Source organism: Azolla caroliniana, unplaced genomic scaffold, assembly GCF_043228905.1.
Source record: "Azolla caroliniana isolate FFs.n. ecotype wild unplaced genomic scaffold, voAzoCaro1.0.p SCAF_15, whole genome shotgun sequence".
Lineage (NCBI taxonomy): Eukaryota > Viridiplantae > Streptophyta > Polypodiopsida > Salviniales > Salviniaceae > Azolla > Azolla caroliniana.
This window is the reverse complement of record NW_028230450.1, coordinates 16,929,535-16,955,389: the sequence shown is the minus strand read 5'-3', so window position 1 is coordinate 16,955,389 and position 25,855 is coordinate 16,929,535. Positions and strand designations below refer to the sequence as shown.

Genomic DNA, 25,855 nt, shown 5'->3' with positions numbered 1-25,855 from the left:
ACTTAAGAACGTATTTTAACATTTCTTACATAGAATCCACCCTTTAATAGATTGATTGTTATGGATTAGCCTTTCATTGCAACTGGATTATGTCAAGCATAAAGTAACATGTTTCACAATCTTGTCTGGACAAGCATTAACGTTGTATAATAAGATACATGTCCGAAAAGTAGCCCCAACAACAAACAAACAGAGATATATCGATCTCTTATAAGGCCACGATGACAACCCTCGCGACTATCACCAAAGATTTTTACATGTTTTAATGTTGACACCTCACAACAAAGGACCCACAGGAAATTTGATCCGCTTTTCCAGCTCTTTGAATTCAAAAGAACAAAAAGGGTGCATGAATCCAACTCCTAAATGCAATATCTCACACTTCCCAATGTGTAAGCCTTAAGATTTCCTCCTCTCATGCCGGTGATGTGAGCGTGAATGACGGTCTTCATCTCTACTCCTCTGCAATACAATAAACTTCGTAAAATAATGGTAAAATGCACAATTAGTTCTAACCATTTTTAGTTTTTTTAGCACAAACTTGGTATCATGACAGGAAAGTATGGAAACTAACACAATGGAAAATCACATAATTATGTGTAAAATGATTACATGTCATTTTTAGATTATAAACAAGAATATATATTGTTCAACCACAACACACTAGTGCTTCTGTCGAACTAAATTGCCACATTCTAATGAAACAGTCTATTAATCCTCATGTAAAGAAAAGTACAACCTGAGGAATGAGGTACATAACACACTCTGAGGGGGTTGCATGAAGCATAGTTACAAATTATGATTGGTCACAACATTGATGATAATTTGTCCATGCTTACATAACCAAGAATGTTGGCACCATAGATTTCCACAACAATGCTCAAAATCAGCCCATGATGTACAAGATAAAGTATACCTTATACATGGTCTCTCTTGTTTCTTTTGAGTATCGTAAAGCACAACCCATGAGGTTTCACAAAGTTTATCATTTCATTGAAAGAAGTGACCAAGAAATGGACAAAAGACACAGATAATGCCTCATCTCCAGACATGAAATGCATTCAGCTAATGTTGGTAGCTGAAATCAATCTCAGCCGTGGCATCATAGTTGACGAATGCTAAACTCCTTAGTGATATCTGGGTTTGTTAATTAAGCATTGTTGTTGTCCAAGTTTAACACTTAAACTTCAATTTCTATATTTTCTGACCACAAGAGTACTAATTTGTATGATTGCAGACAAGCATTATTGACTAAAATCGACATGATCGATTCGTGTCATTTGTAATGGGATGACCATGATGTATCACAGAGACAACAAGAAGTATGGATTAAGTGGCTGTAAAGAATATTGAGATGGCATTCGTACCTTCTTTGACTTGTGACGATCATGATTCCTATCTTTATGCTTTCTTGAGTGTCGTCCATCTTTCTTTCTCTTCTTTCTGCTTTTCTTCCTCCTTTCTGAATCATCACTACTGTCATCCAGACTGGTGCTTTCTTCAGAGCTTAATGGATGCTTTCTTTTGTCTCTAGAATTCATCATAACATGTGCTTCATCATGTACAGCGATAGCATTGTCTTTCGGCTCCTCAAATGCCATTTTTGAATGACCATTGAACTGCTCTTCCATATCCAATGAGTCTTTACTAGACAATGAATCCCGTTGTGCAGCTCCTTTAGTGATTCCAATTACCTTTCCAACAGGTATCTTTCCACCTGACTCAGAAATACCACTAGATAAATGCATGTATCTGATATTTTCCAGATGTTTGGACGAACTCTCAGTGATATTCACATTAGGTACAGTTTCCTTGTTTTTTCCTTTTGGATTTAAAGTTGCTGGTGGAACCTTCAACCCTAACTCTTTCCCAATAGATGCCAGAAAATCTCCTGCCTCTAATCGATTCAATGCTGCTTGGGCTGCTTGGGCAGATTTATCTTCACTCACTGTTTCATGAACTTCAGCATCTCCTTCATCTTCTTCATCTGAAAAAATAGCCTGTATTCAAAGAAGTTAAAACATGTTGGGAATGCATATTCAGGATTGATGTAAAATTAGTTCTCAAGCTCCATATTCTACCTTGTATAAATCAACTGGCTTCTCAATAATGTCAACTTCAACCTTCTCAACACCAATGAGATTGCTCTCCTTCTCTGAAACTGAAGTAGCTATAGACACAGCCTGGTTTTCCGATCCAGTATCAGTTGTGAGAAAAATAAAGCTTTCTGTGCGACTCCTCGGTTTTGGAAGTGGAGGCGGCTATATTCATGCATAAAAATACATCATTTATATATCTCAGACAATTATTCAGGGAAAGGTAAAGCGGCTAAATCATACATCATGCATTTGAAACCATATACCTTTCCTGAATATGGGTCGGATAGATTGAACCTCTTGCAAACAAGCGGTGTGGGCCTCCATTGATTCTCTTCCCTTTTTGGATATTTTGGAGGTAAAACAACTTTTGGCAATTGAACTTCCTGCAAAGGTTTATCACAAACACATTAAAGTTTGAACAAAAATACCCACTTCATACAGAAACAACGAAAATTTCCTATACATTATTCACCTTCTGAAAAGTTTGCGGAACAAAACGGTCATTCATTATGGACTGAACATTTCTTGAAGCAATACCACTATTTGAGTTGCCGGTAACTGGTATAGTATCTCTTCTTTGAAGATTTTGGCAAGCAGCCTCAAATTCAAGAGTTTCCTGTGCCCGTTCAGACTCAGTCCATCCATTTCTGCCTGCTGCTTGTACATTCCGCAAGCCACCTTCATATTTGTCTTTTAAAAACTGCTCATATCTAGCCTGTTTTGCAGGATCACTGGCAAACGGCTGCAAAGTGTGCGATAAATCTTCCGGCTGCACCGAAAAATACACAGCAAATATTATACGCTCTAATACTGGGTAAAAAAGCAGAAACATATCTTCATAAGTGCAGAGGGGCTCTCAAGAAATAGCATTAATATCCAGAAAGTATATACATACCCCAGAAGCAGATTTTGTAAAAGCACTTGCAAGAGCTGATTGCAAACGAGCATGATCTTCCGGCACAAGCAAGTTTGGACGGCGTAAAGGTGTTTCCCCTAATAATTGACCACGTTGAGCAGAATCAAGAGATGATACCCTATAATCTTTTTGTGAATCATCCTTTCCAATCTTCTTATGCTCTTCCCAAAGTCTCCGCTTGTAATAAGCATGACCAGTACCTTCAAACAAGAACTCAAACATCGGATTACTACTTCTCTTCTCCATGTATAGATTCTCAAGTTTTTGGCCACTCCTTGCAACAAAAGTAGCTAGACCATCAATCAGTTTACGCAACTGATTATCTTCAGGTGCTGCAACTTCTGCTGGCTCGGCATGTGAGTGCACCTTTTCAGAATTAAGTGATTCTTTGAACTTATGCACAATATCAAAGCCTGAAGGTACAATTGGAGGTGGAAATCTATCAAAGAACCAGAAGCACTTTTTACTAATAGCATCCATTTCGCCATTCGTACACAATACAATCCTGAAGATTTTCTTCTTTAAAACACTGTTAAACGCTAATAAGATTTTGTTTCTACAAAATTGACGGGGAGAATTGGAGTCATAAGCCTCCCAGTGCCAGATTTCAACTTGGGTCAATTGTCCACAAACCCTCAAATTGCAGCTGAATTGTATTGCTATCCCGTTCTAAAATAATGGTTCTGACAAAGGTTCGTTTATCATTGGATCATCTACAAACTCCACCATAGAATCTTCATGTATGTTTGGGACTATCTTTAGGTATTATAATTCGAGTTTTCAAATGAAAAGCATTTCTAGTTGAATAATAGACCAGTTTGCTTCAGCAGCTATACTAGCAAGTCTGACCATTCATCATTTTTCAAATGTGCAATAGTAGAAAATGACTTCTCATGAACAAGGCGCTACTGACAAGCAATCCTTATGAAATGAGCATATTACATAAAGTTCAAATGAGAATATGAACTTACGATTCTACTTTAAATGCTGGAATCGCAGCAGGTTTGAAACCTGGCAGAATACTATCCTTTGTTTTTGGTGAAATATGTTGCTTTTGCGGTTTTAACTTTGGCGCATGTGGCTCTTCATCACTCGCCATTGCTTCAAAATCAATATCTGCAGTCAAATGCAAGTGGAGCATAAGCATTCAGAAAGTGTTCAAAATTAATGTTTACTTTGTTATTTATCATTCAGTAATTTAATATAAAGTGAACAAGAAGACATAAAACGTACTATATCCAATACATTTCACATTATTGTTAATTAAATCTGGTAAGAAACAAAATAGCATTGGTTCAGAAAGCACATAGAAATGGAGCACGAGAATGAGAAATGGGAATAATGGAGAAAACACAGAGAAGTTGCCTATTGAAGAAATGATTGCAAGATGAAATCACATTTATCAAATAATTTCATTTCATCTAACTAACAATAGGCTACAACTATACCTGGAGCATAGATATCTTCATCTTCCTCATCAAGTTCTTCAAGTGCACCAATTCCAAAACCAGCCCCCATTCGTCCAACTGTGATTCATCACTGACAGAAGTTGTTAACTACTGCAACTTTCTAAGCTCTCAGAACTTATGCAGATGTAACATGATTCTGTGAATATATATATATATACACAGAACTAAGCATTTTAAATGACATGTCAATCAAGAAAAATATTTGTTAACAAAAAATGAGGATATTTTATTAGTTTTCTAGACCAATAGAGAAAAATTGAAGGCCAGAATTGTATTTAAGCTTATCAATGTCAGCTTATATAGATGTAATCTCTATAAGATCTCCTTGGCACATAGACATCAGTAAAAATAAACACCAGTATAATGGGCTCCAATACGCTGATGGCACACGATTTACAAAGTGCCATTTGGAAGATATTTGAATGTTCATTTAGAATTCCTGGCATGATTTCCAATTCATCAAAAAAAGGGAGAAACATCTCCGTGCCTGCCTATCCTGCAGCTTTACTTTTCAAATAGAATATAACTTTAATAAATAACCTTTACATCAGTGTGATTTATTTTGACCTAACTAGCATTGCTTTGAGTAAAATTTCCATTTACTAAAACTTTCCTCTTCATCATGTGGCAATGCCATGTGGCTGAATATTTTCAATTTTTTATCTATTTTGACCACTTATAGATGATTTATTATTCTCTTTTCTTATATAAGCAAAGACACAATATTCTGAAGTATGTCATGACACAGCCATATAATTATGGAATGAAGTGTTTTTAAGCAATAGCTCATCATCAATTAATAGTCCAAAAAAACAGACCTACTCAAGTACATGCATTGTATACTAGTGTATGAAAGTGACCATATCCATATCAGCAAATCTATCACACCGATTGAACATGCAGATACAACACAGTGCATAATAAATGTGACTCACTACATAAACATGTAACTCGTGTCTTGAATCTTAACATACCATTAGGCCTGAACAAGCTTGGTTTGGCAGCAATGTTGCGTTTATTTGATGAACTCTTTGTTTTATCATATCCTTCTTGAGCATGTTGTCGATCTGTACAGCTCACACAAAACAAGTGCTAATTGAGTGATTCACCCAAAAATAATACAGCTCACACAAAACAAGTGCTAATTGAATGATTCACCCAAAAATAATTTTAAAACCAGTGTCTCTTTTCCTACCTCGAAATTCAGGTGCATTGCGAAACGGGTCAAATCCAAACCCATAGCGGTCCTTCTTTGGATTAATTACATATGTCTGTAGAATTGCAGCTGGAATTAGGGTTTGGAAACTCAATTTGAACAACATTACAGATCTCAAAATATGCTGCATACAATTTCATAAGCTCCTCTTCTAAAATTACATTGCCAGACAGAAATGTGTCCTTTTACTATCTTTCTCAGTCTTCCCCCTTGCCATTTCTGGATTTGTAGGTCCTATGGGTCAATATTGGCCTCTCTATGGACGCTATAAAATATCTATCTGTCTGTGTTTATGAACTCAGGCATAATTGAATGTTTGCATTTTATTACGTATGTTTGAATACTATCAACAATTGAAATGTCAACAGGAAATGAACACATATTGACAAAAAACCAAGGTCCTTCAATAATACATTGAGGCAATGCTCAAGAACAGTGCTATTTCTACCACAATAGAGACATATGCCATACCAAGGTAGTTTCAGACATGAACCCAGTGTCCTGTAGACCAGTCTCACTGTCCTGATCAGGTTCTTCATGTAATTCCACATTTTCTTCTTCTTTGGATGGTTCCCCTTGATCAGGAGGTGCAAAAGCCAAAAGTGCTTTACGTCCTTCTTTTCTAGCATCTGCAGATATTTTTTTCCAATTAAATTGACTGTAAATACTATATTAAGAAGAAAATTGTATGATAAACCACTACCAACGTGCACAATATCTTGCAGAGATTTCCATACTATACATGCCATCAGGGGATAAGTAAATTCGATTCATACATTTCGTAGGGGAGACTTTTCAGAAATAACTTACCCAAAAAATCAAGAAACCACATTAGGTTTATCAGAGCATGAAAACTAAGAAGCCCAGATACTATAGCGCATATTATACAAGAAATTTTGTGATTAGAGGGGCTTTTGTAATTTCTTGAATGTAGAAAAATTCTTAAGAAAGACATCATGTACAATGTGATTTTCCACCTCTTTCTGTCATTTGTAAATGTAATGATGCCGTGACCTTCAATACATTAAATTGGATACATAAATTAAATTAAGCAGACGAAAAGTCTCAAATTTTTAGAGAAAGAGAAGTATAATTTAACCGACACTCTTTTCTTCCTACTTTCAGCTTTTACAAAACTTTCGAAAACAATAGACTGCCACTAAATAAGGTAGAAATACAATAGTGACTCATATTGATCCAAATCTATCTGATGGATCATTATGTACCAATATATAGCATATCAACTTAATGCAAGGTATACCAGACGATGCTGCGATATGTTTTGGTCCAATGGCTCTGCCATGCCTCAAACCCATCTTGCGTAGCAATTCAACACCTAGAAGACCGCAAAATGTCCATAATGTGTATTTAGTGCAACTAAAATAAGGAAACTTTATTGAAAACATTTTTACAGACATACCCACTGATCGTGACACAGGGACAATGATCTCATCAGGAAGTAATCCAGGAATTGCAGATGGCCTGTTTGAAAGACAAACAAGAAGCAGTGTCATATCCTTATTGTCAGTCCTTGAGAGCACAAAGACTTCCTTTAGATTCACCTCAGAATTTAAATTTACGGCCTATTCACATCAAGGACTGAAAAGAAAAGGCATAAGTATGCTATATCTAATGAGTTGACCTAAAAACTAACAGATTTGAAAAATAGACATAGAAACAATGTCTTTAAAATGGAATAATTCTTAATGAGTGAATTTGAAAATATCACATGCAAGTGCAGACTATGCTTGTTCTTACCGTTTCTTGAGCTCTCGTTCAGCTTCATTTCGAGCAAACTCAGCAGCTGTAAATCCAAAAGTATCAAAGTTTGAAGAAGTAGCAAGTTTCGTAGAATCTTGTTCCTGCAATGGACAAATAGAAAATGTGCCTGATGCAGATAGCTAAAATGACTGCAGTTCAAACAAAATCTATAATTTTCTCCATACTTCTTTTTCATCATCATCCATGAAGTCATATGCACTTTGTTGAGAACGTTCTGCACGATTCTTGCGCGATGATGTAAACGTTTGTGGTGTCCACCCTGCAAGTACCAAAATAATATTCCTCATCGATAAATATTGAACTCAACAGTGTTTTCAAACGTGTGCTTATTTATCCACTTACATGTGACAATAAAATCAATAATTATAGCTTTATAAGATTAAGAACTCATAAAGTAATAATAAGAGAATAAAACAAAAGCAAGGTGGTCTGAAATTCGTAAGTGGAAAGTCATTGTTCCATAGTGATCAACACAATTCTAACCTATTTCCAAAGGATTTCCATTCCAGTTATGTTTCCAAAACTCTGTTACATTATATGTATGAGGTGGTGCATAATCGGTGGATAAAGACTAATATGTAAGGCATTATCTGATACTTGAGTTAAGGAGACAATATATAGCCATATGAATTAGGGGAATGTAAGGGAATTACCAGGTTAAGCTATGATATTTATGCATGACCTGAGTTGGGCAGGGCTCTGTGCAAAGTGATCTTAATATATTGTATGGAAAAGTTAATCAATAAAGCCACTGCCCTTACCCACATTGAAAACCTTCTATTTCCATGTGTTAGATATAATCAATGATCAGCCCCAAGTTGTAAATCTATCCCCATATGTGCTCGTAGAGTGCACATTTTGTGATAGCGCCCCAAATGAGGAGCGGCTAGTGTGCAACTTGACCATATGGGTTGATAAGGTGTTAATCTAGGAAACAATAGACGCGTAGGACACAATGGATTTAGGAAAGAGTGAAATAGGTAATAGGATTGGCTAATCAAGTCAACTAGAATATTTTGTGGGCAAGTTATGATGTACTTAGTCTTGAAGTATGTGCCATTGACTTCAAGATAAGTACTATCTAGCACTAGCCTGTATCTAGGGAGTTGGGTCATATTAAATGACAAGTCAGTTGACAAAAAAGGAATATCTCCACTATTATCAACTGACTTGCACATTTAATGCTATACTCAGACCAAACACAGAATATAATCCACTTTCTTGCACAGTGGTTGGATTGATCATCAGTCCCCACTTATTTTGTAGTGAGCTGGTCTAGATCCCATCGAAGCTCTAAAGTGTGAGTGCATGGGTGAACTACCATTGTGAGCTACTCTCATATGTAATAGAAGTTTTGTTTTTATATATCCATCTTTGTGGTTGTAACTCTATATACCTATCTAATCGATTTTCAATATTTCTAACATGGCATCAGAGCTGAGAGGTTGATCTAGATTAGGTATATACGGGTAGTTGCTGTCTAGCAGCACAGAGAAATAAAAAGAGAGAGAGAGAGAGAGAGAGAAAGAAGAAAGAAAGAAAGATATATTAACATCTTTTAAGAGGCCAAAATGGCCTATAAGACCAAATAAGAGATTACATCTTAAGTGTTGTCTCGTCTTTGAGAACAAATCAAAATAAAATAAATATTACACAGTAAATATAAAAGTAAATAACATGAAAAGAAAATAAATGAGGGAATCTGGTTTTGCACATGTGAGATCCTCAAGTTAGGTATATTGTAGCTTTTGTTTTCGAAAGATCTCTAGCATAGGTTGATCCATAATGGAAATGTCTCCGAAGCGAGGGAAGCACCTACGATGGCGGGAGATAATGGCTTTTATCTGTCGATGACAAGGGTATCGAGGTCATGGTCCATGGGGCCGAGGCCTACGTGCACGGCAAATTGTCATTGCCCGATCAATTGTAACGCCTTTGTTATGTCTTGGTCTGAAGCTCATTTGTGTATCCCGGGGTTGACTTCTAGCATTAGGAGTGATGGAGCTAAAGAAAGTTGTGATTGTTCTTTGTGGATGAGCTTGTGTGGCTATATTCTTCAACAACTTTTCCCGATGTCTCTTGAGCTCTAGCAAGAAAAGTCCTAGGCATCGTTGGTCCTCATATTCCATTACCTTGCATAGTGGGCCAAAGCTTTGTTTAAAGAGGCAATGGTATCTCCCTTTGATTTCATAAAAGACTACAATGACAAACATAGTGTTCTTCAGATTCCACTCCTTGATAACACAATTGGCAAATTCTCTCTTCTAGAGGTAGTCGTGTATATCTCCCTACCTCAATCTGTAGCTAATGTGATGAAGTTCGCAGCTGCCCTATCACACTACGCATCACATAGGATAGATATATGTCCATATAAGGTGGCCTGATGAGAAATCCATCCTCCGATGTATGTAAGAAGTGTCTTATAGTGGGCCATCTTTGTACCAAGTGGTATTTTGGGGCTGATCCATGTTATCTTGTTTTCCCACTTAATAATATCAGTTCAGATCACTCTATTCTTTTCCACTTTGGTCATATTTAGATGGGGACAATCCAAGCTATATTGGAATGGGGGTAGGGAATTTATACTCATGCCATGTGACTCGAACCATTGCTGCATTTCAGCATACCAACAATGAGTGTCTCCATTTTCAGCCAGTTGTTTTGATGACATAAGTGCCAACCTTGGGTACCTTCGTTTAGGGAGCTCCCAAAGACGTTGGATAAATGTCACTGATCGGAACGCCTCGGTTATTATAGGTGCTCCTCCCATCTCTGCCCAGATTACATCGTGGGGCACTGATGCTTTGCTCCTTATCATGCGAGCAATCATTGACACTAAAGGTCTCTCTAAATCTTTCCAATGATTTGCCTTGTTAAGACTTGGTCCCCATGTCTCTACTCCATAGAGAAGAGTTGGTGTGCCAAGTGTATCAAATAACCATAGCTTAGTCCGTGGCTCTTGGAACTGCAAATGTGCACATTGTCTCTCGAGAGCACCAAGGGCTGCATATGCACGAGAAAGTCGGGCACAAGTGGCTTCCTGTAAGGAGAACCTAGGTCCTGTAAATATTACTCCTAGGTATGTGTAGGAGCGTGTGTATTCCACCTTTTCCTCTCCCAAGAAGAATTCTGATTCTGATCTTGTTACCCATGCTTGGGTGGTGTTAAACACCATCACTTTAGTTTTATTCATGTTGATTGACAAACCTTTGTCCGTACAAAATAGTTTTAAGGCATTTAGATGTCTTTGTAGTCCCTCTGGAGAGTCAAAAATCAGCACAATATCATCAACATATAGTAATATTTGTATAGCTATACCTGCTAGGTGTGCTCCGGAACCCCCAAATCTCTCTATGTACTGTGATACCTCATCTATATAGAGACCGAAGAGTGTGGGGGATATTGGGCATCCGTGCTTCATGCCAATTGTGCTAGCCACCGCCTCTGACAAGCCCTTAGAAGACCGCACTTTTCCTGACACAGATTCATAGAGTGCATAGATTCCCCATTGCATATCTATAGGAACACCAAGGACTTCAAGCCGCTGCATAAGCTGAGCACGTGACACAGTGTCAAAGGCTTTTCGGAAATCCACAAAGCAGCAATAATTCCTCTTATTGTGGGCTCTGCCCTCCTCAATAAGGGCCCGGAGGGTGAATATGTGATCCAAAGTTGTGAACCCCTACTCAATTATGATTCTAGAATCGAGCTATATAGTTTAGCCAAGTAATGGCCAATCATGATTGTCCTATAGTTGCTTGGCATCATGGGGTCTCCACTCTTGAGGATTGGCACAATGGTATGTTGAGTCCATCTAGTAGGAAAACCTTCACACATGGCTCTATTAAAGATGTGTGCTAGCAATGGGAGCAAGGTGTCACAGGCATAGATAAAGTGCTCACCCACCAATCCATCATGATCTTGGGCCTTCCCAAATTGTAGGCGATCAATGGCCTTTCTTACATTTTGTGGTGTACAGAGGGTTGATTCATGTGGGCATGAGGCTTTCAGGTGGGGAAGAGGGGGTTGCCCTGAGATATCATATAGAACCTTTGCATATTCCTGCCACACCTGAGGTGAAGTCAGTTGTGTGGTGGGTTTGTCTCTCATTAAACATTTTCCATGCTCATTTACTCTCGTCCTAGAAACAAGCAATACAAAAGATCTTCAAATTTAGCCAAATACAATCTCTTCTTCTTCCTCACGAGGCGTTGGAAGGTTGCTCTCGCTTGGTTGTGTGTACAAATGCCCCGAGTTACATCACGCTACAAGCAGCTCCTTGTATCACGACATTCCCCATCATACCAACTATTTTGTATTACTCTACCGAGTTTGGGGGGATTGGCCGTTGTGTGAGGGAAGGCATTTGTGGCTGCTTTATGCAACAATTTGGATAAACCTTGGGTAAGTTCTTCAAGGGGTGCGAATGGATCCAAATCTAGCATGCCATTGTATACACCACAAGTATACACATCAATTGTCTCGCGAGTGAATAGATACTTAGCCAGCCCACTCTCCTTAGCATATACATCGTTTGTGCATCCATCCTTTACCTCAAAGCGTAAATATGCATGATCAGCTGCCAAGCCAATAGGTCTTCCCGATATAGTGAACACTTTTATTTCAAGTATAAGGGATGGAGATCCCATTAGATAATCGATTGTGTTGGCACCCCCTTTTGGGTTCCAACATGTCAAAGCATCTGATCCAAGCCATTGTGACAAGCCATTATATATCACAAATCCATGCGCGCTTCCCAAGGCTAGAAAGTGTTTTCCATATTCAGTTATAGCACTCATATCTTGAGCTTGTCGCTTTAGACCAACCTCTTCTACCATAACTTCTCCATAAACAGCCTCGTTGGTGTTAAACATAGTTGTTTGTTTATCCTTGGTTCGTGCATTAAAATCTCCTAACAGTATTATGTCCCCCATAGTAGCAAATCTTATGATATCATCATATAGTGGTAGATATGATGATTCACCTAGAGGTGCAAACCTTGAGTAGGCAAGTGGAAAGTAGCAAATTGCAATATATAACTCCCTAAGATCCCCTCTTTTTATTCGTTTCCACATGTAGCGTGCATCTACATCCTTATGGACAACATGCACTCTACCATGGAGCTCCTCTTTTTATAGCACAGCCACTCCTCCCGAACCTCTAGTGCTTCCTCGTATCCGAGGTTGGGGGCGACATATTGACTCCCATCTATATCCTTGTATCTCGGGGAGTTTGCTAGCCATGCATTGGTGAGTCTCTGTATACATAGCAATATCTGTGTTTTTCAATGTATCTTCAAAATATCCGACATCTGTCCGTAGAGAGCCATTGCAATTCCATATGGTCATGCGCATGGTTGTTTACGTACCTGTATTTAACGTTTAAATATGTATAGTAGCTCATAATTTGTATAGTACGTACTATACCTCAATGTTTTTCAGTCAAATATCATGTACATTTGTCCAATACGGTATTTAACATATTTGTAAAAAAACAGGTATAATACGTATTTATAAAGAAAATGTAAGTAAAAACCCAACAAAAAGCAAAAGAAAAAAAAAAATTAGCGAAAAAGAAGCCAAAGGAAGGAAGAAAGAAGAATAGAAGAGACAACGATGAAGAAGATGAAGAAGATGAAGAAGATGAAGAAGATGAAGAAGAAGAAGAAGAGAGAAAAGAAGACATAAACCTGTCTTGACTCTGAGTGTGATAATCGTAGAAGATAGAAGAAGAAAACGAAGAAAAGAGAAACCTATCATGAATGTGATAATCGTAGAAGATTCCTCAATCTATGAAGGCATCATTGTAAATAATTACAATTTGAAGTAGAACATCATGATACACACACTAATTTATAGAATAAGAGAATGTCAACATTCATATTAATACAAGTATTTTAGGATGTGAAATGTTTAAATGTCTTATATGCATTTTAGGACATGTAGAACTATACTGTACATCACAAAATTGTGTAAACATAGATGTTTTTTACAATATTATAGATATTTTTTAGAAAGGTAAATAATTTTCAAATTCTAGAAGTATTTAACGTACTATACGTAAAATACGTATCTGACGTATTTTATAAGTATTTAACATATTAAGAAAACATATTTAACGTATTTTTCAATTGGGAGGTACTATACGCGTATTAATACGTTATATACGTATGGTATCCGTACCGTACATAACGTACCTAACAACCTTGGTCATGCGTAGGGTCTTATAGGCCATATATCATCATGCGGTTCTCTTCTCTGTAATAATGACCTTGCCGTCTCTATATAGGGCCCATTTACCTTCCTTTCTTGCATCAAGCACTCGTGGCATGTTTTCTTTGCGGTGTGCCACTTGGGTTGGAGTGAGATCGTCTTCTAAGTATATTTTTTCACCCTTGAGTGCCTTTCTTTTAGAGAGCAAAGTTTTCTTCTTGTCAATATCCATGAAGCGGATGATAAGGGCTTTAGCTCTAGACTCATCTCTTCCCACCATCCACGCCAAAGCAAATGGAATATCTGATGCTCCAATCTTTGTTCCGAGATTCTTGGCATCTTCTTGTGGACTTCCCTTTTCGGCCCAACCAACCACTCGTACATGCAACGCATGAGCTTTCCTCTTGGCTTCTTCTTCTAAAGTAGCATTCATCATTGCCACCCTATCCATGGATGTTCCTTTTTGCTTTTTTACTACCTCTATCCAAGGAGCATTTGCTTTAATTTCGTTTTGGGCGTGCTCAGCTTGAGCTTTGGCATCTTTGGCCATGTTTGCCCATGTTTGCATTTCCTTCGTGACATTGGCTTCCACTGTAGAGTTGCATCTTTCCACTGCTTCTTGTCTTTTTTCTAAATCCACTTTTATAGCTCCTAACTCAACCTTACTTAAGGATATTTCATCCTTAAGGTATTGTGTCATGTCATCCTTGAGCTCGAAGTGTGATTTCTCCACATTGCTTATTATGTCTTTCTGCATTTCTTCTAATAACTCGGCCTTGAGAGAGGCATACAATTCTGTTTTCTATTTCTCTATCTCCTTTGTCATTTCTTTTTTTAGTGTTATTTCTATATCTTCTCTAATAATATTGATCTCTTGCGCAATCAAATGGCGTAATAAATCATGTTTCCCATTTTCGACATCAAATGGAATGTCAGATGGGGCCTGTGTTCTAGGTGCCTTCTGCGCCCTTCTAACGCTATTCGAGGTGCTTCCATCCCGTCCTTTTCGTCCATGATATCTTCTTGGGGTCTTCCATGGATCTAGATCCTCGTCATGCATGTTAAGATCCATCTTTTCATTTTCGGTCCATTCAGACTCCATGGTGTCTTAAGACAGCAGGTATAGGAGATGTTGAGGGCAGAAAGAACAATATAGATTCTAGAGATTTCTACTGGTCAGAAAGCATAGAGGAACGGATTTGGCAGAAGATACAGGGAATCAGATTTGGTAGAAAACGCACAGGGTTAGGCATTGCAAAAAACACAGAGGACAGACATTGCACAGAACGCAGACAGACATTCACATTGCAGAAAACACAGAGGAGAGGACAGACATTGCAGAGAACGCAGAGAGAGAGAGAGAGAGTGCAAAGCAGAATCAATGAGAAGGTCATAGAAAGAAAGGGTTTAGGGTTTAGGGAGAGAGAGAGAGAGAGAGAGAGAGAGATTTTCATAATAATGTGCCCAATTCTTTAGAACCTTCTTGCAGTAGTACAATGGATGGCACTGTGAGGTAAAGGCCTTCTTTAAAACCTTCTTGCAGTAGTACAAGAGAGAAAGAAAGATAGAAAGATAAATTAAAGTCTTTTAAGAGGCCAAAATGGCCTATAAGACCAAATAAGAGATTATATCTTGAGTGTTTTCTCATCTTTGAGAACAAATCAAAATAAAATAAATATTACACAGTAAATATAAAAGTAAATAAGATGAAAAGAGAAGAAACGAGGGAATCTGGTTTTTGGCACATGTGAGATTCTCAAGTTAGGTATATTGTAGCTTTGGTCTTCGAAAGATCTCCAGCATAGGTCGATCCAGAATGGAAGTGTCTCCGAATGAGGGAAGCACCTACGATGGCGGGAGATAATGGCTTTTATCTGTCGATGACAAGGGTGTCGAGGTCATGGTCCATGGGGCCACAGCCTACGTGCACGGCAAATTGCCATTGCCCGATCAATTGTAACCCCTTTGTTATGCCCTGGTCCGGGGCCCATTTGTGTATCCCGCGATGGACTTGTAGCATTAGTAGGAGTGATGGGGCTAAAGAAAGTTGTGATTGTTCTTTGTGGATGAGCTTGTGTGGTTGTATTCTTCAACAACTTTTCCCGATGTCTCTTGAGCTCTAGCAAGAAAAGTCCTAGACATCGTTGGTCCTCATATTCCATTACCTTGTGTAGAGAGAGAGAGTATCAATGGCCTTGTCCATGAACGCTGCAGCTGCTGCACTGCGCATTCACCCACCTCTAGATGGAACCAACTACACTCTATGGAAGTTCAAAATGTCTGCCATTTTGGACTCCTAGGAGTTGTTGGAGACAATTATGGGACGCACAGGAGAAGACCCTGAGTCCATAGTGACCCTGCACACCCTACCACATCAATCCCTCCAAATGTTGATCTATTTCGAGCCTGGAAGAGAAGGAATGCTGATGCATTGTGTACCATAGTCACTGGTGTATGTGACTCTATACTAACATTAGTGCAGCATACAACCAGGGCACATGAAGCTTGTAGCATATTGGCCAGCCAGTATGAAACCAGAAACTATAGAAGGATACAAAACCTCAAAAATCAACTTGCTGCAGAGAAGCTTGCTGATGGAGAGAAAGTAGAATCCTTTGTAAAAAGGATTAAGGATCATCAAGATCAGCTAGTGGCTGTTGGAGTAGTCATCTCTCCAGAGGATATGGCTCGTCGGTGCATTCGAGTACTTCCTTCCAAGTATGATGGCATTGTGACAGCATTGAACACTCAGGTTCAACCCACTCCTTTAAAATTTGATGAACTAAGTGCAATGCTGCTTGATGAGGAGCTTCAGCTGAAGACAAGAGATGGAAGGGAAGATTCGGCATTTGTCTCTAGGACTAAGGGTAAAGGAACATCCAGTTCAAACAATGCGAATAGGATACCAAAGAAGAAGAAGTTCAATGGATTGTGTTTCTACTATGACAAGAAGGGTCACACAATCAAGGATTGTCGGAAGATAGTAGATGAGAAGAATGGTTCTAGTAAGACTTCTTGGAGAGAGCCCGAGTCCACCAACAATGTCGTAGATGAGCTTGAATTATGGGTCGCAACTGAAGAAGTGTGTTCTTCAGTTGACACTCAAGTTGTCGACGACTCTTGGATTCTCGATAGTGGAGCATCCCGACATATGACCAGTAATCGTGACTGGTACAGCTCTTGGACACCTCTACAAGAGCCCATCAATGTTGTGGTCGGGAACAATGCTCGATGTCCAGCCAAAGGAACCGGAACCGTCTCCCTCAACGCAACGACCGGCGGGACAAAGCATCTCTCTCAAGTGTTGTACGTGCCAGATCTCAAGAAGAATCTATTGTCCATTTCTGCACTGACCGACAAGGGTCTTGATGTTCGATTCAAGAAATCGGGTGCAGAAATAACAGATTCTGCTGGCAAGGTTGTAGGAATAGGGGTAAGGCACAACAATCTCTATGAGTTGAGCGTGTTTACAATTTCTATTGACCACAGCACAAGTACTAACACAAAGCAATGGCATGAGGGATTTGGGCATCTCAATGTTATTGTGTTGAAGGAGATGAAGAAGTCGAACATGGTTGTTGGTTTGCCAACCCTATCTGACTTAAGTCATGTTTGTGATGCTTGTATGATGGGCAAGCATCAAAGATCAGCCATTCCAAAAGAGAGTCAAAATCGGACAAAGACTCCTCTACAGCTAATACATATCAACCTCTTTGGAAAAATGGTGACTCCTGCAATGGGTGGATCTCTCTACTATATGCTAGTAGTCGACAACTTCAGTAGAAAGATCTGGGTTTACTTCCTTCAGGAGAAGGCTGAAGCTTTTAAAATCTTCAAAAGATGGCATAAGTTTGTCGAGCGGGAGTCCAGAAAGTTAGTGAAGGAGTTACGCTCTGATCGAGGTGGAGAATTCTTATCAATAGAATTCTCTGAGTATTGCAAAGAGCATGGAATTAAGCGCCGACTTACAACTGCCTACACCCCACAACAAAATGGCGTTGTCGAACGTCGACACCGAACAGTTGTCGAGATGGCTAGGTGTATGTTGAAGGCCCAAGCGCTGCCCGACCCATTCTGGGCTGAAGCAGTGAATACAGCAGTTTACATCCTCAATTGGAGCTACACAAAGGCACTTCAAGGGAAAACACCCCAAGAATAAGTATTCCACACAATCCCGACCCAATGTCCAGAAAAGGAAGCTGAACCATTTGATGGTAATGGCTCGCTAGTTCAGCCTATGCCAATGGCACATGTAAAGAAAATACCTAAGTGGGCTCAACAACTCTTCAATGACCATACTCCTAAAGTTGAGTTTCCTGAAACTTCAACTGATGGATTACGAAGATCAAGAAGAATACAGGAGCAAGGAAGAAACTCTGACCACATTGTCAACATGGTTCTGATGGTGGACATCATAGACTCAGTGAATGAGCCGTCCTTGGTGGAGGAAGCCATGGCCGACCCGAAGTGGAAAGAGGCGATGATATCAGAATACGATAGCATCATGAAAAATGACACGTGGGAGTTGGTAGAGAGGCCAACAAAGAGGAAGGTGATAGGCACCAAGTGGGTGTGGAAAGTAAAGTATAAAGCTGATGGTTCTTGGAGAAATTTAAGGCCAGGCTAGTAGCGCAAGGATACTCCCAAATTGAAGGGTTTGATGTACAAGAAACATTTGCCCCAACAGCTCGCATGACAACAATTCGAATGGTCATAGCGTTGGCTGCTTCAAGAGGATAGCCAATTTATCAAATGGATGTCAAATCGGCATTTCTGAATGGGCATCTCAGGGAGGAGGTATACGTGACACAACCACCAGGGTTTGAGATGCTGAATTCAGAAAACAACGTCTGCAAGCTGAAGAAGGCGATGTATGGTCTAAAGCAAGCACCAAGAGCTTGGAACAAGAGGATAGACAGCTTCTTACAATCAATCGACTTTAAGCAATGTGCTTCGGATGCAAGTATGTATGTCAAAATGAAGGACGGGAAACAAGTCATCATCATCATTTACGTGGATGATCTAGTACTTACTGGTGACCATGAAGAGTGTATTGGCCAAACACAAGAGTGTTTGAAAACTGAGTTTGAAATGATAGACTTGGGATTCTACACTACTTCCTTGGAATTGAGGTTTGGCAAACCTCAGTTGGCATCTTCATGTCACAAAGAAAGTATGCAATAGAGATCTTGAAGACCTTTGAGATGATGGACAGCAAGTCAAAGTCGACTCCAATGGAATCAAACTGCAAGCTATCCCAAGAAGACCCGTCACCAATGGTTGACACAAGGAAGTATAGACAGCTAGTAGGAAGTCTAATTTTCCTATGCAACACTAGGCCGGATATTTGTTTTGCAATTGGTGTGGTGAGTCGATTCAGCAACAAGCCAAAGGAGACTCATTGGAAAGCTGCACTACGTGTATTAAAGTACATTGTGGGTACTTTAAATTACGGAATCTTCTACAAGCCAACAATTGACGAACTTAGTGGGTATTGCGACTCCGATTGGGCTGGAGATAGTGATTCCAGAAAATCAGTTTCTGGATATTGTTTTTCAATAGGCTCTGGAATTGTTTCATGGAGTAGTAAAAAACAACCAGCAGTGGCACTATCTTCAACAGAGGCAGAATACAAAGCAGCATGCATAGCGGCATGCGAGGTAGTTTGGCTAAGAAGAATCCTTACAGATGTGGCGGTTCCAATAAGGACAGCAACGGTATTGAGGTGTGACAATCAGAGTTGCATGGCCATTGCCAAGAACCCCGTATTTCATGCACGTACTAAACACATAGAGATTCAGTATCACTATGTGCGGAAGCTAATAAATGATGAGATTGTGGAGCTTGAGTACTATCCGACATCAGAAAATGTTGCAGATATCTTCACAAAGGCGCTTGGAGCAGAACAGCTACAACAACACCTTCGACGACTAGGAGTTGGCCCAATTCCAAGTGAACTCAATGGGTTGACCATTGAGGGGGCGTGTTAGATATAATCAATGATCAGCCCCAAGTTGTAAATCTATCCCCATATGTGCTCTTAGAGTGCACATTTTGTGATAACGCCCCAAATGAGGAGCGGCTAGTGTGCAACTCGACCATATGGGTCGATAAGGTGTTAATCTAGGAAACCGTAGATGCGTAGGACACAATGGATTTAGGAAAGAGTGAAATAGGTAATAGGATTGGCTAATCAAGTCAACTAGAATATTTTGTGGGCAAGTTATGATGTACTTAGTCTTGAAGTATGTGCCATTGACTTCAAGATAAGTACTATCTAGCACTAGCTTGTATCTAGGGAGTTGGGTCATATTAAATGACAAGTCAGTTGACAAAAAAGGAATATCTCCACTACTATCAACTGACTTACACATTTAATGTTATACTCAGACCAAACATAGAATATAATCCACTTTCTTACACAGTGGTTGGATTGATCATCAGTCCCCACTTATTTTGTAGTGAGCTGGTCCAGATCCCATCCAAACAATAATATATATTTTGGTCTGCACTCTTATCTTATCATGGTCATAACCATCCGCAGGTAAAACTAGCAAGATCTTCGGTGGGAGGAAAGCCCCAAAAAGAAGTCAGGGCCCCATACAACTGTTCAATGCAATATAAAGGAAATTAATTCACCAGAGTCCCACGTACACAGGTCATAAACGATTAAAATTTTGATCTTCCTTTGCTCGAAGTTAAGGATTGTTTTCATTTCAAAAGAAAAGGTTGGTCATAAATTTGGAGAGTTTGCTTCTGTAAAAAGAAGAAGAAAGCGGGGATGCACTCATGTATGTATCTATCTGAGTTGAACCACTCTAACAAACAAAAGAAAGCACAGACACTAGTCTGAAAGACAGCAAAACAGAATCAATAGCAAGTGCGGATCCTGATAAGGCTGTTATTCCACCTGAAGATGACTTTAAAAAGACCATACAGAAGTTGGCAACATACCCTCTTTAGATCCCACGGTGTTGTAATAGCCTGCAGAAAATCCTCCAGTGAAGGCCCCATGAAACCTTCGCCGACCATTTTCATCATATACCTGTGGCAAGAAAAGGTTGTAGATCCACTTAAGTATATTCACAAAGCAAATCTTGGAATGTCCTGTTTAAGGAATACTAAATATTTTCCACATGCTCATAAGACCAAGAACTTAAGAGTAAGAAGTTTATTCGCCATGTCATCAACTTCATGTAGAGGCCACAATACAAGGTGTTTAATTTGTATCATAAATGGCAGCTGCGTCACTTTCTGGCCATTAAGTCAACGTGTAAAGCATTAATTAGAACACAAGTTGAGATGTGGGTCTCATTCATAATTGAATGTTCAAAAATATGTTGAAGTTGATCATATATGATGGATTTCTGCATTTTATTCTGTTAAATATGTGCACAATCAAGGCTCATTCTACGAATATATGGATTTCATATGGTTACTCATATGGATTTTATTCCATATGAGGAAGTATATGAAATGTTTTCACTTGTTCCAATAGAATTCTTTGTGAATTCAGAAGATATAATATACAAGATCAACTTATGAAACTGTACCAATTTCCAACATTTCTCCAGTAGTTTCTATAACATAGTAACTTGCCTTCTGAGATAGAATCCTTGACATCAACCACCTCCTTGCTCTGCAATGTATGAAAAAACAGCATTCCCATCCATCGGTTCTTTTTCATTCAATTTATCAATTGTAATAACCCACCTTCTTATAGCATAAGAAACATCCATTTTTATACACTGAACCATATTTTGTAAGGTTTGTTTTGGCTTTTGGTCGGATTTTAATTTAGACAACATATAAATGAGGAGACGCTTCCAAAAATGACAATATAGCATCATCATCACCATTCAACCCAGCTTGTGGAACTTTTGGAGGGTGGTGTAATACCATCCAACAAAATCACCAAAAGTTCATTGGATAAATCATACATGAACCGATAAAAACCTGCTAAAGATTTGGGAATCCTCAGAATTACTTCCGCCCCTAAACAAGTATGTTGACATCCTATTGGTTCCAAATATTGGCCCCCCTTTCAGTATTTCTTTAATAAAAGAGGGAACAATAAGATAGAGCCCAAATCCTGAAATCACAGCCAAGCTGTTTAAGCATACTTCAACAACGAAAACCCACATGTCGAGCTTCCAAGGTAAAGTCAAAAAGAGAGTAGATGAGCTCGATACCTGCAGATGTCAACACTCTAAATTGATTCTCAAAAGAGGTTTCTTAGAATAAGACAAGTCTTACTCATGTTTCCAAGTGCACCTCTTCAAAAAATATCTTAGCCCACTCACTTGCATTTTTTAAGTGACATTGGAGCCCAATGATAATTGGACCGACCATATGTCAATTCCAGACACGACCGGCCTTGGCTCTTCCGGTCTAGGGATCATTGTACCTCAGCCATTTCGCATTGGCCATAGAATATCTTCTTTCCAACTCTCGAAAGTGCTAGGCGGGCAAGTAAATTAATAATAATAGAAATAAAAACAATAGTTATTAATTGATACATAAAAGAGGAACAAACATAGCACTTTCCAGTGACAATCATCTTATATGGAAATATCTCTATCGTATGCGTTGCGCAGTGTGATACGTTAGCTGCGAACTTCATCACATTAGTTAGAGATTGAGGTAGGCAGATATGCACGAATACCTCTAGAAGAAAGAATTTGCCAATTCTGTGTCCTCAGGGAATGGAATCTGAAGAACATTGTGTTTGTCACTGCAAAGTTTTGTATGAAATAAGAGGGAGATACTATTGCCTCTTTAAACAAGGCTTTGGCCCACTACGCAAGGTAATGGAATATGAGGACTGACGGTGCGTTGCGCAGTGTGATACGTTAGCTGCGAACTTCATCACATTAGTTAGAGATTGAGGTAGGCAGATATGCACGAATACCTCTAGAAGAAAGAATTTGCCAATTCTGTGTCCTCAGGGAATGGAATCTGAAGAACACTGTGTTTGTCACTGCAAAGTTTTGTATGAAATAAGAGGGAGATACTATTGCCTCTTTAAACAAGGCTTTGGCCCACTACGCAAGGTAATGGAATATGAGGACTGACGGTGCTTGGGACTTTTCTTGCTAAAATCCAAGAGGCACATGGAATGTTGTTGAAGGACAATAGTGCTCATCCGTAAAGAACAATCACAACTTTCTTTAGCCACATCATTCCTACTCATGCTACAAGTCGATGCCCCAGCCCCATAGACCACAACCTCACCATCCTTGTCATTGACAGATAAAGGCCATTATCTCCCGCCATCGCATGTGCTTCCCTCTCTTTGAAGACCTCTCCATTCTAGATTGACCTATGCTAGAGATCCTTCGAAGACAAAAATTATAATATATTTAACTTGAAAATAACGCATGCACAAACAACAAGATTCTTTAGTCTCTTTTTTTTTTTTTTTCAGTTCATAACATTTATTTATTTTGATTTTTGTTCTCAAAGAGAAGACAACTCTTAAGATGTAATCGCTTATTTGGCCTCTTAAAAGACATTAAGATTTCTTTCTTTCTTTTGTCTCTCTCTCACATAACTACTAGATTAAGCTTACCTCTTGTTGTGTAGTGATTGCCAGACGTAGCTTTCCCTCATCACCAGCTTGTTTCTTTTGCTTCCTTGAGAGATCTTCTTCCCTCTCTAGAGGTGTTCCAAAGAAGACATATCCCTCGTCTACATCCATGATAAGCTTCCTTCAAAAATTTCTTCCTGTTCTTCGAGTGATTGAAAGAAAGTGAGGGGAAAATTTTTAAATGACCTAATATTGAAAACATAGGCACAATGGTTCTTGAAATTTTAAGCCTGCCCCACTCCTTCCTAATTTGAATTTAAATAATATACCATATGAGTAAATCCTATTGAGCCTGCATAATTCATCAACAGACCAAACGCAGAATATATTAATGGAAACCATTAAGCATAGACGAGGAATCTTCTCACTGTGCTTTATTGATACATAAATTCTGCATACATAATTGCATTCGTTTCATGGTATTATTTATCACGATGCATTTGGGATGAAAATCGTGAAACATTACCTTCCAATGCAAACATATGTATACCAAATTTTGTTTTTGTTTTTTTAATCATGATGCAATCAGCACATGAAATCATTAAGCATCATAACATTAGCATGTATATAATGGCATATAACATATACATATCCTCATATAACATACGTGACTTATACACATCCATACACATCATACATGGAAAACATGCATGCACAACATCCATCACGTATAAAAACCCACGCATAAGATTTGTTCAAACCGTAAGGAAATGGTTCAAAACGGGGTTAGGAGGAATTGAATTCTGGGGGTTACCTTGACTGTGGGCGAATTGCTGTGCTTCTGTGACTGTTGTGCTGGAGGTGGGCACAGAGATAAAAAATATATATGTGCCCCCAGAGATCGAACTACAAAACGAGAGGAACTTGACTTAACTCTCTCCTAAATCAGAAGGGAAAAAGGAAAGAGAGGAAAACACCCAAAACAGTCATGGGATTTTCCTTTATTTCGCTGGAGATGCCCCCCCCAACGAGTTTTGGTTATATTTGCAGGGGCTACCCTCCTCAGTAGACGACCGCAGATTCCCTGCCGATTCTGCCGATTCTTTCGAGGAATCTGGAGAATAGAATGAAAAGGCTTAGCGGCATCCGGGGAATATAAACAATGAAAAGCCATAGTGGCGTATGCCCGAATAAATAAAGTACAAATGAGTGTTAAATGGAGAAAATTAAATAGATGGATAACCCAGACATGGACAGGGACTGTTTCGAAATTTCCCCTCTATAGAACATATGCTTTTTCGAGACCACTGATCTGTAGATATTCGATGATTCGTCGGCCATTCAGAGATGTTCGTTTTAAGGGAGCGGGCGACGAGGATTGATCGTTTTCTTTCCTCGTCTCTTGCGTGCTACCAAACCCCGTTTTGTTCTACATTTTTCGACTCGTAAAACTACATTGCAATTTTATAATCCACTTTATAGCCCTTTTTCCTATCCTAATGTGTTGTGCTATTCTAGCCCTACAGTTTCCTAATAATTAACTTATATTAGCATCATCTATTGATCTTAATCCACCGTAAATCGCAATGTAGCTACTTGGTTGTAGTCCATGTGGTTACATGTTGATATTTCACATTACCCTACAACACTAGCCTTGACCCACTAGACATTATATATGGTCATGAACCATCCCGTACATATGTATAATCAAAACAACCATTCTCCTTTATTCACTCCTTGCATTAGTTTATTATCATGGAAAACATCAACAATAAAACTTATATAGAAGTCCCATAGTCAAACCATCATGATTGAGACATGTAGATCCCATAAGATCTTACAATGTAGGGATGTCCATTCTACTCAGGTTAAACCAACCACATAACATCACATTGACTAAGAATAGCCAACCACTTACATAAGATTATTTATACATGTGATGGTGTGTGCATTGTGTCACATACATTGTCATGCAATAAAAGTAACGGGTTCTAAAGACTGATAAAAAAGCATTAGTTGTTGGGGACAAACATCCTAATAGGTCAACCATCCGAGCATTATTAATACTTAATACGAGGTTCTATGGTGACCACCTTAGATGTATCATGAGCAAATTGGATTTTCTTCAAGAACTTCAACAAGAAGACTAATTGAGTTTGCTTCATACATTGTTTTGTCTTTCCTTAGATGGTAACTATATTAGTTATTGAGCAAGACTAATTATACATGGTAATTAGATATGTGTTATTGAATTAAACTTTTATTTTAGATAATTAGTAGATTAGTAATTGGTCTATTATCGGGCAAGTTTCATCAAATCAACAATTGCAAATGATAATTACATGCTACTAAAGCCAATTGGACGATAATGAATATAGTCTTTTATAATTATAGTTTTGAGGGTAGTTAATGTACTGACATATTAATAGAAAACATTGGAATGTGACTGCAATATTTGAGTGCTAAATGAAGAATAATATTTCACACATAACTTCATCATCTATATTGTCGTGAAAGTTGAAATTGTATCAGAGCCAAAGTACACGTGCATGCAAGTCTAGTCTCAATGAGTTGTTGGCATTCTTTGCATGTGAGATTATTTGCATTCTTGATTAATGTATGGAGTCATTTA

At 38.7% G+C, this 25,855-nt stretch overlaps 1 protein-coding gene across 2 annotated transcripts; it reads right to left on the bottom strand.

Annotated features, from left to right (window-relative positions):
* Positions 1-40: 40 nt before the first annotated feature.
* Positions 41-24,152, bottom strand: TGH (SWAP (Suppressor-of-White-APricot)/surp domain-containing protein). 2 transcript variants are annotated; one of them, XM_087331033.1, is made up of 19 exons: positions 24,038-24,152; positions 23,266-23,420; positions 20,844-20,948; positions 20,649-20,739; positions 7,647-7,741; positions 7,459-7,562; positions 7,121-7,182; positions 6,962-7,036; positions 6,172-6,329; positions 5,680-5,755; positions 5,459-5,551; positions 4,464-4,541; positions 3,987-4,131; positions 2,995-3,454; positions 2,572-2,868; positions 2,363-2,482; positions 2,082-2,261; positions 1,368-2,000; positions 41-462 (listed from the first exon to the last, which is right to left on the bottom strand). In XM_087331033.1, exons 2-19 carry the CDS (start codon positions 23,392-23,394, stop codon positions 400-402), a joined length of 2,964 nt encoding a protein of 987 aa, XP_087187159.1. In that variant the 5' UTR covers positions 23,395-23,420; positions 24,038-24,152; the 3' UTR covers positions 41-399. The 2 variants fall into 2 exon arrangements, with proteins under 2 accessions (XP_087187159.1, XP_087187161.1); XM_087331035.1 differs by lacking the exon at positions 20,844-20,948.
* Positions 24,153-25,855: the final 1,703 nt, after the last annotated feature.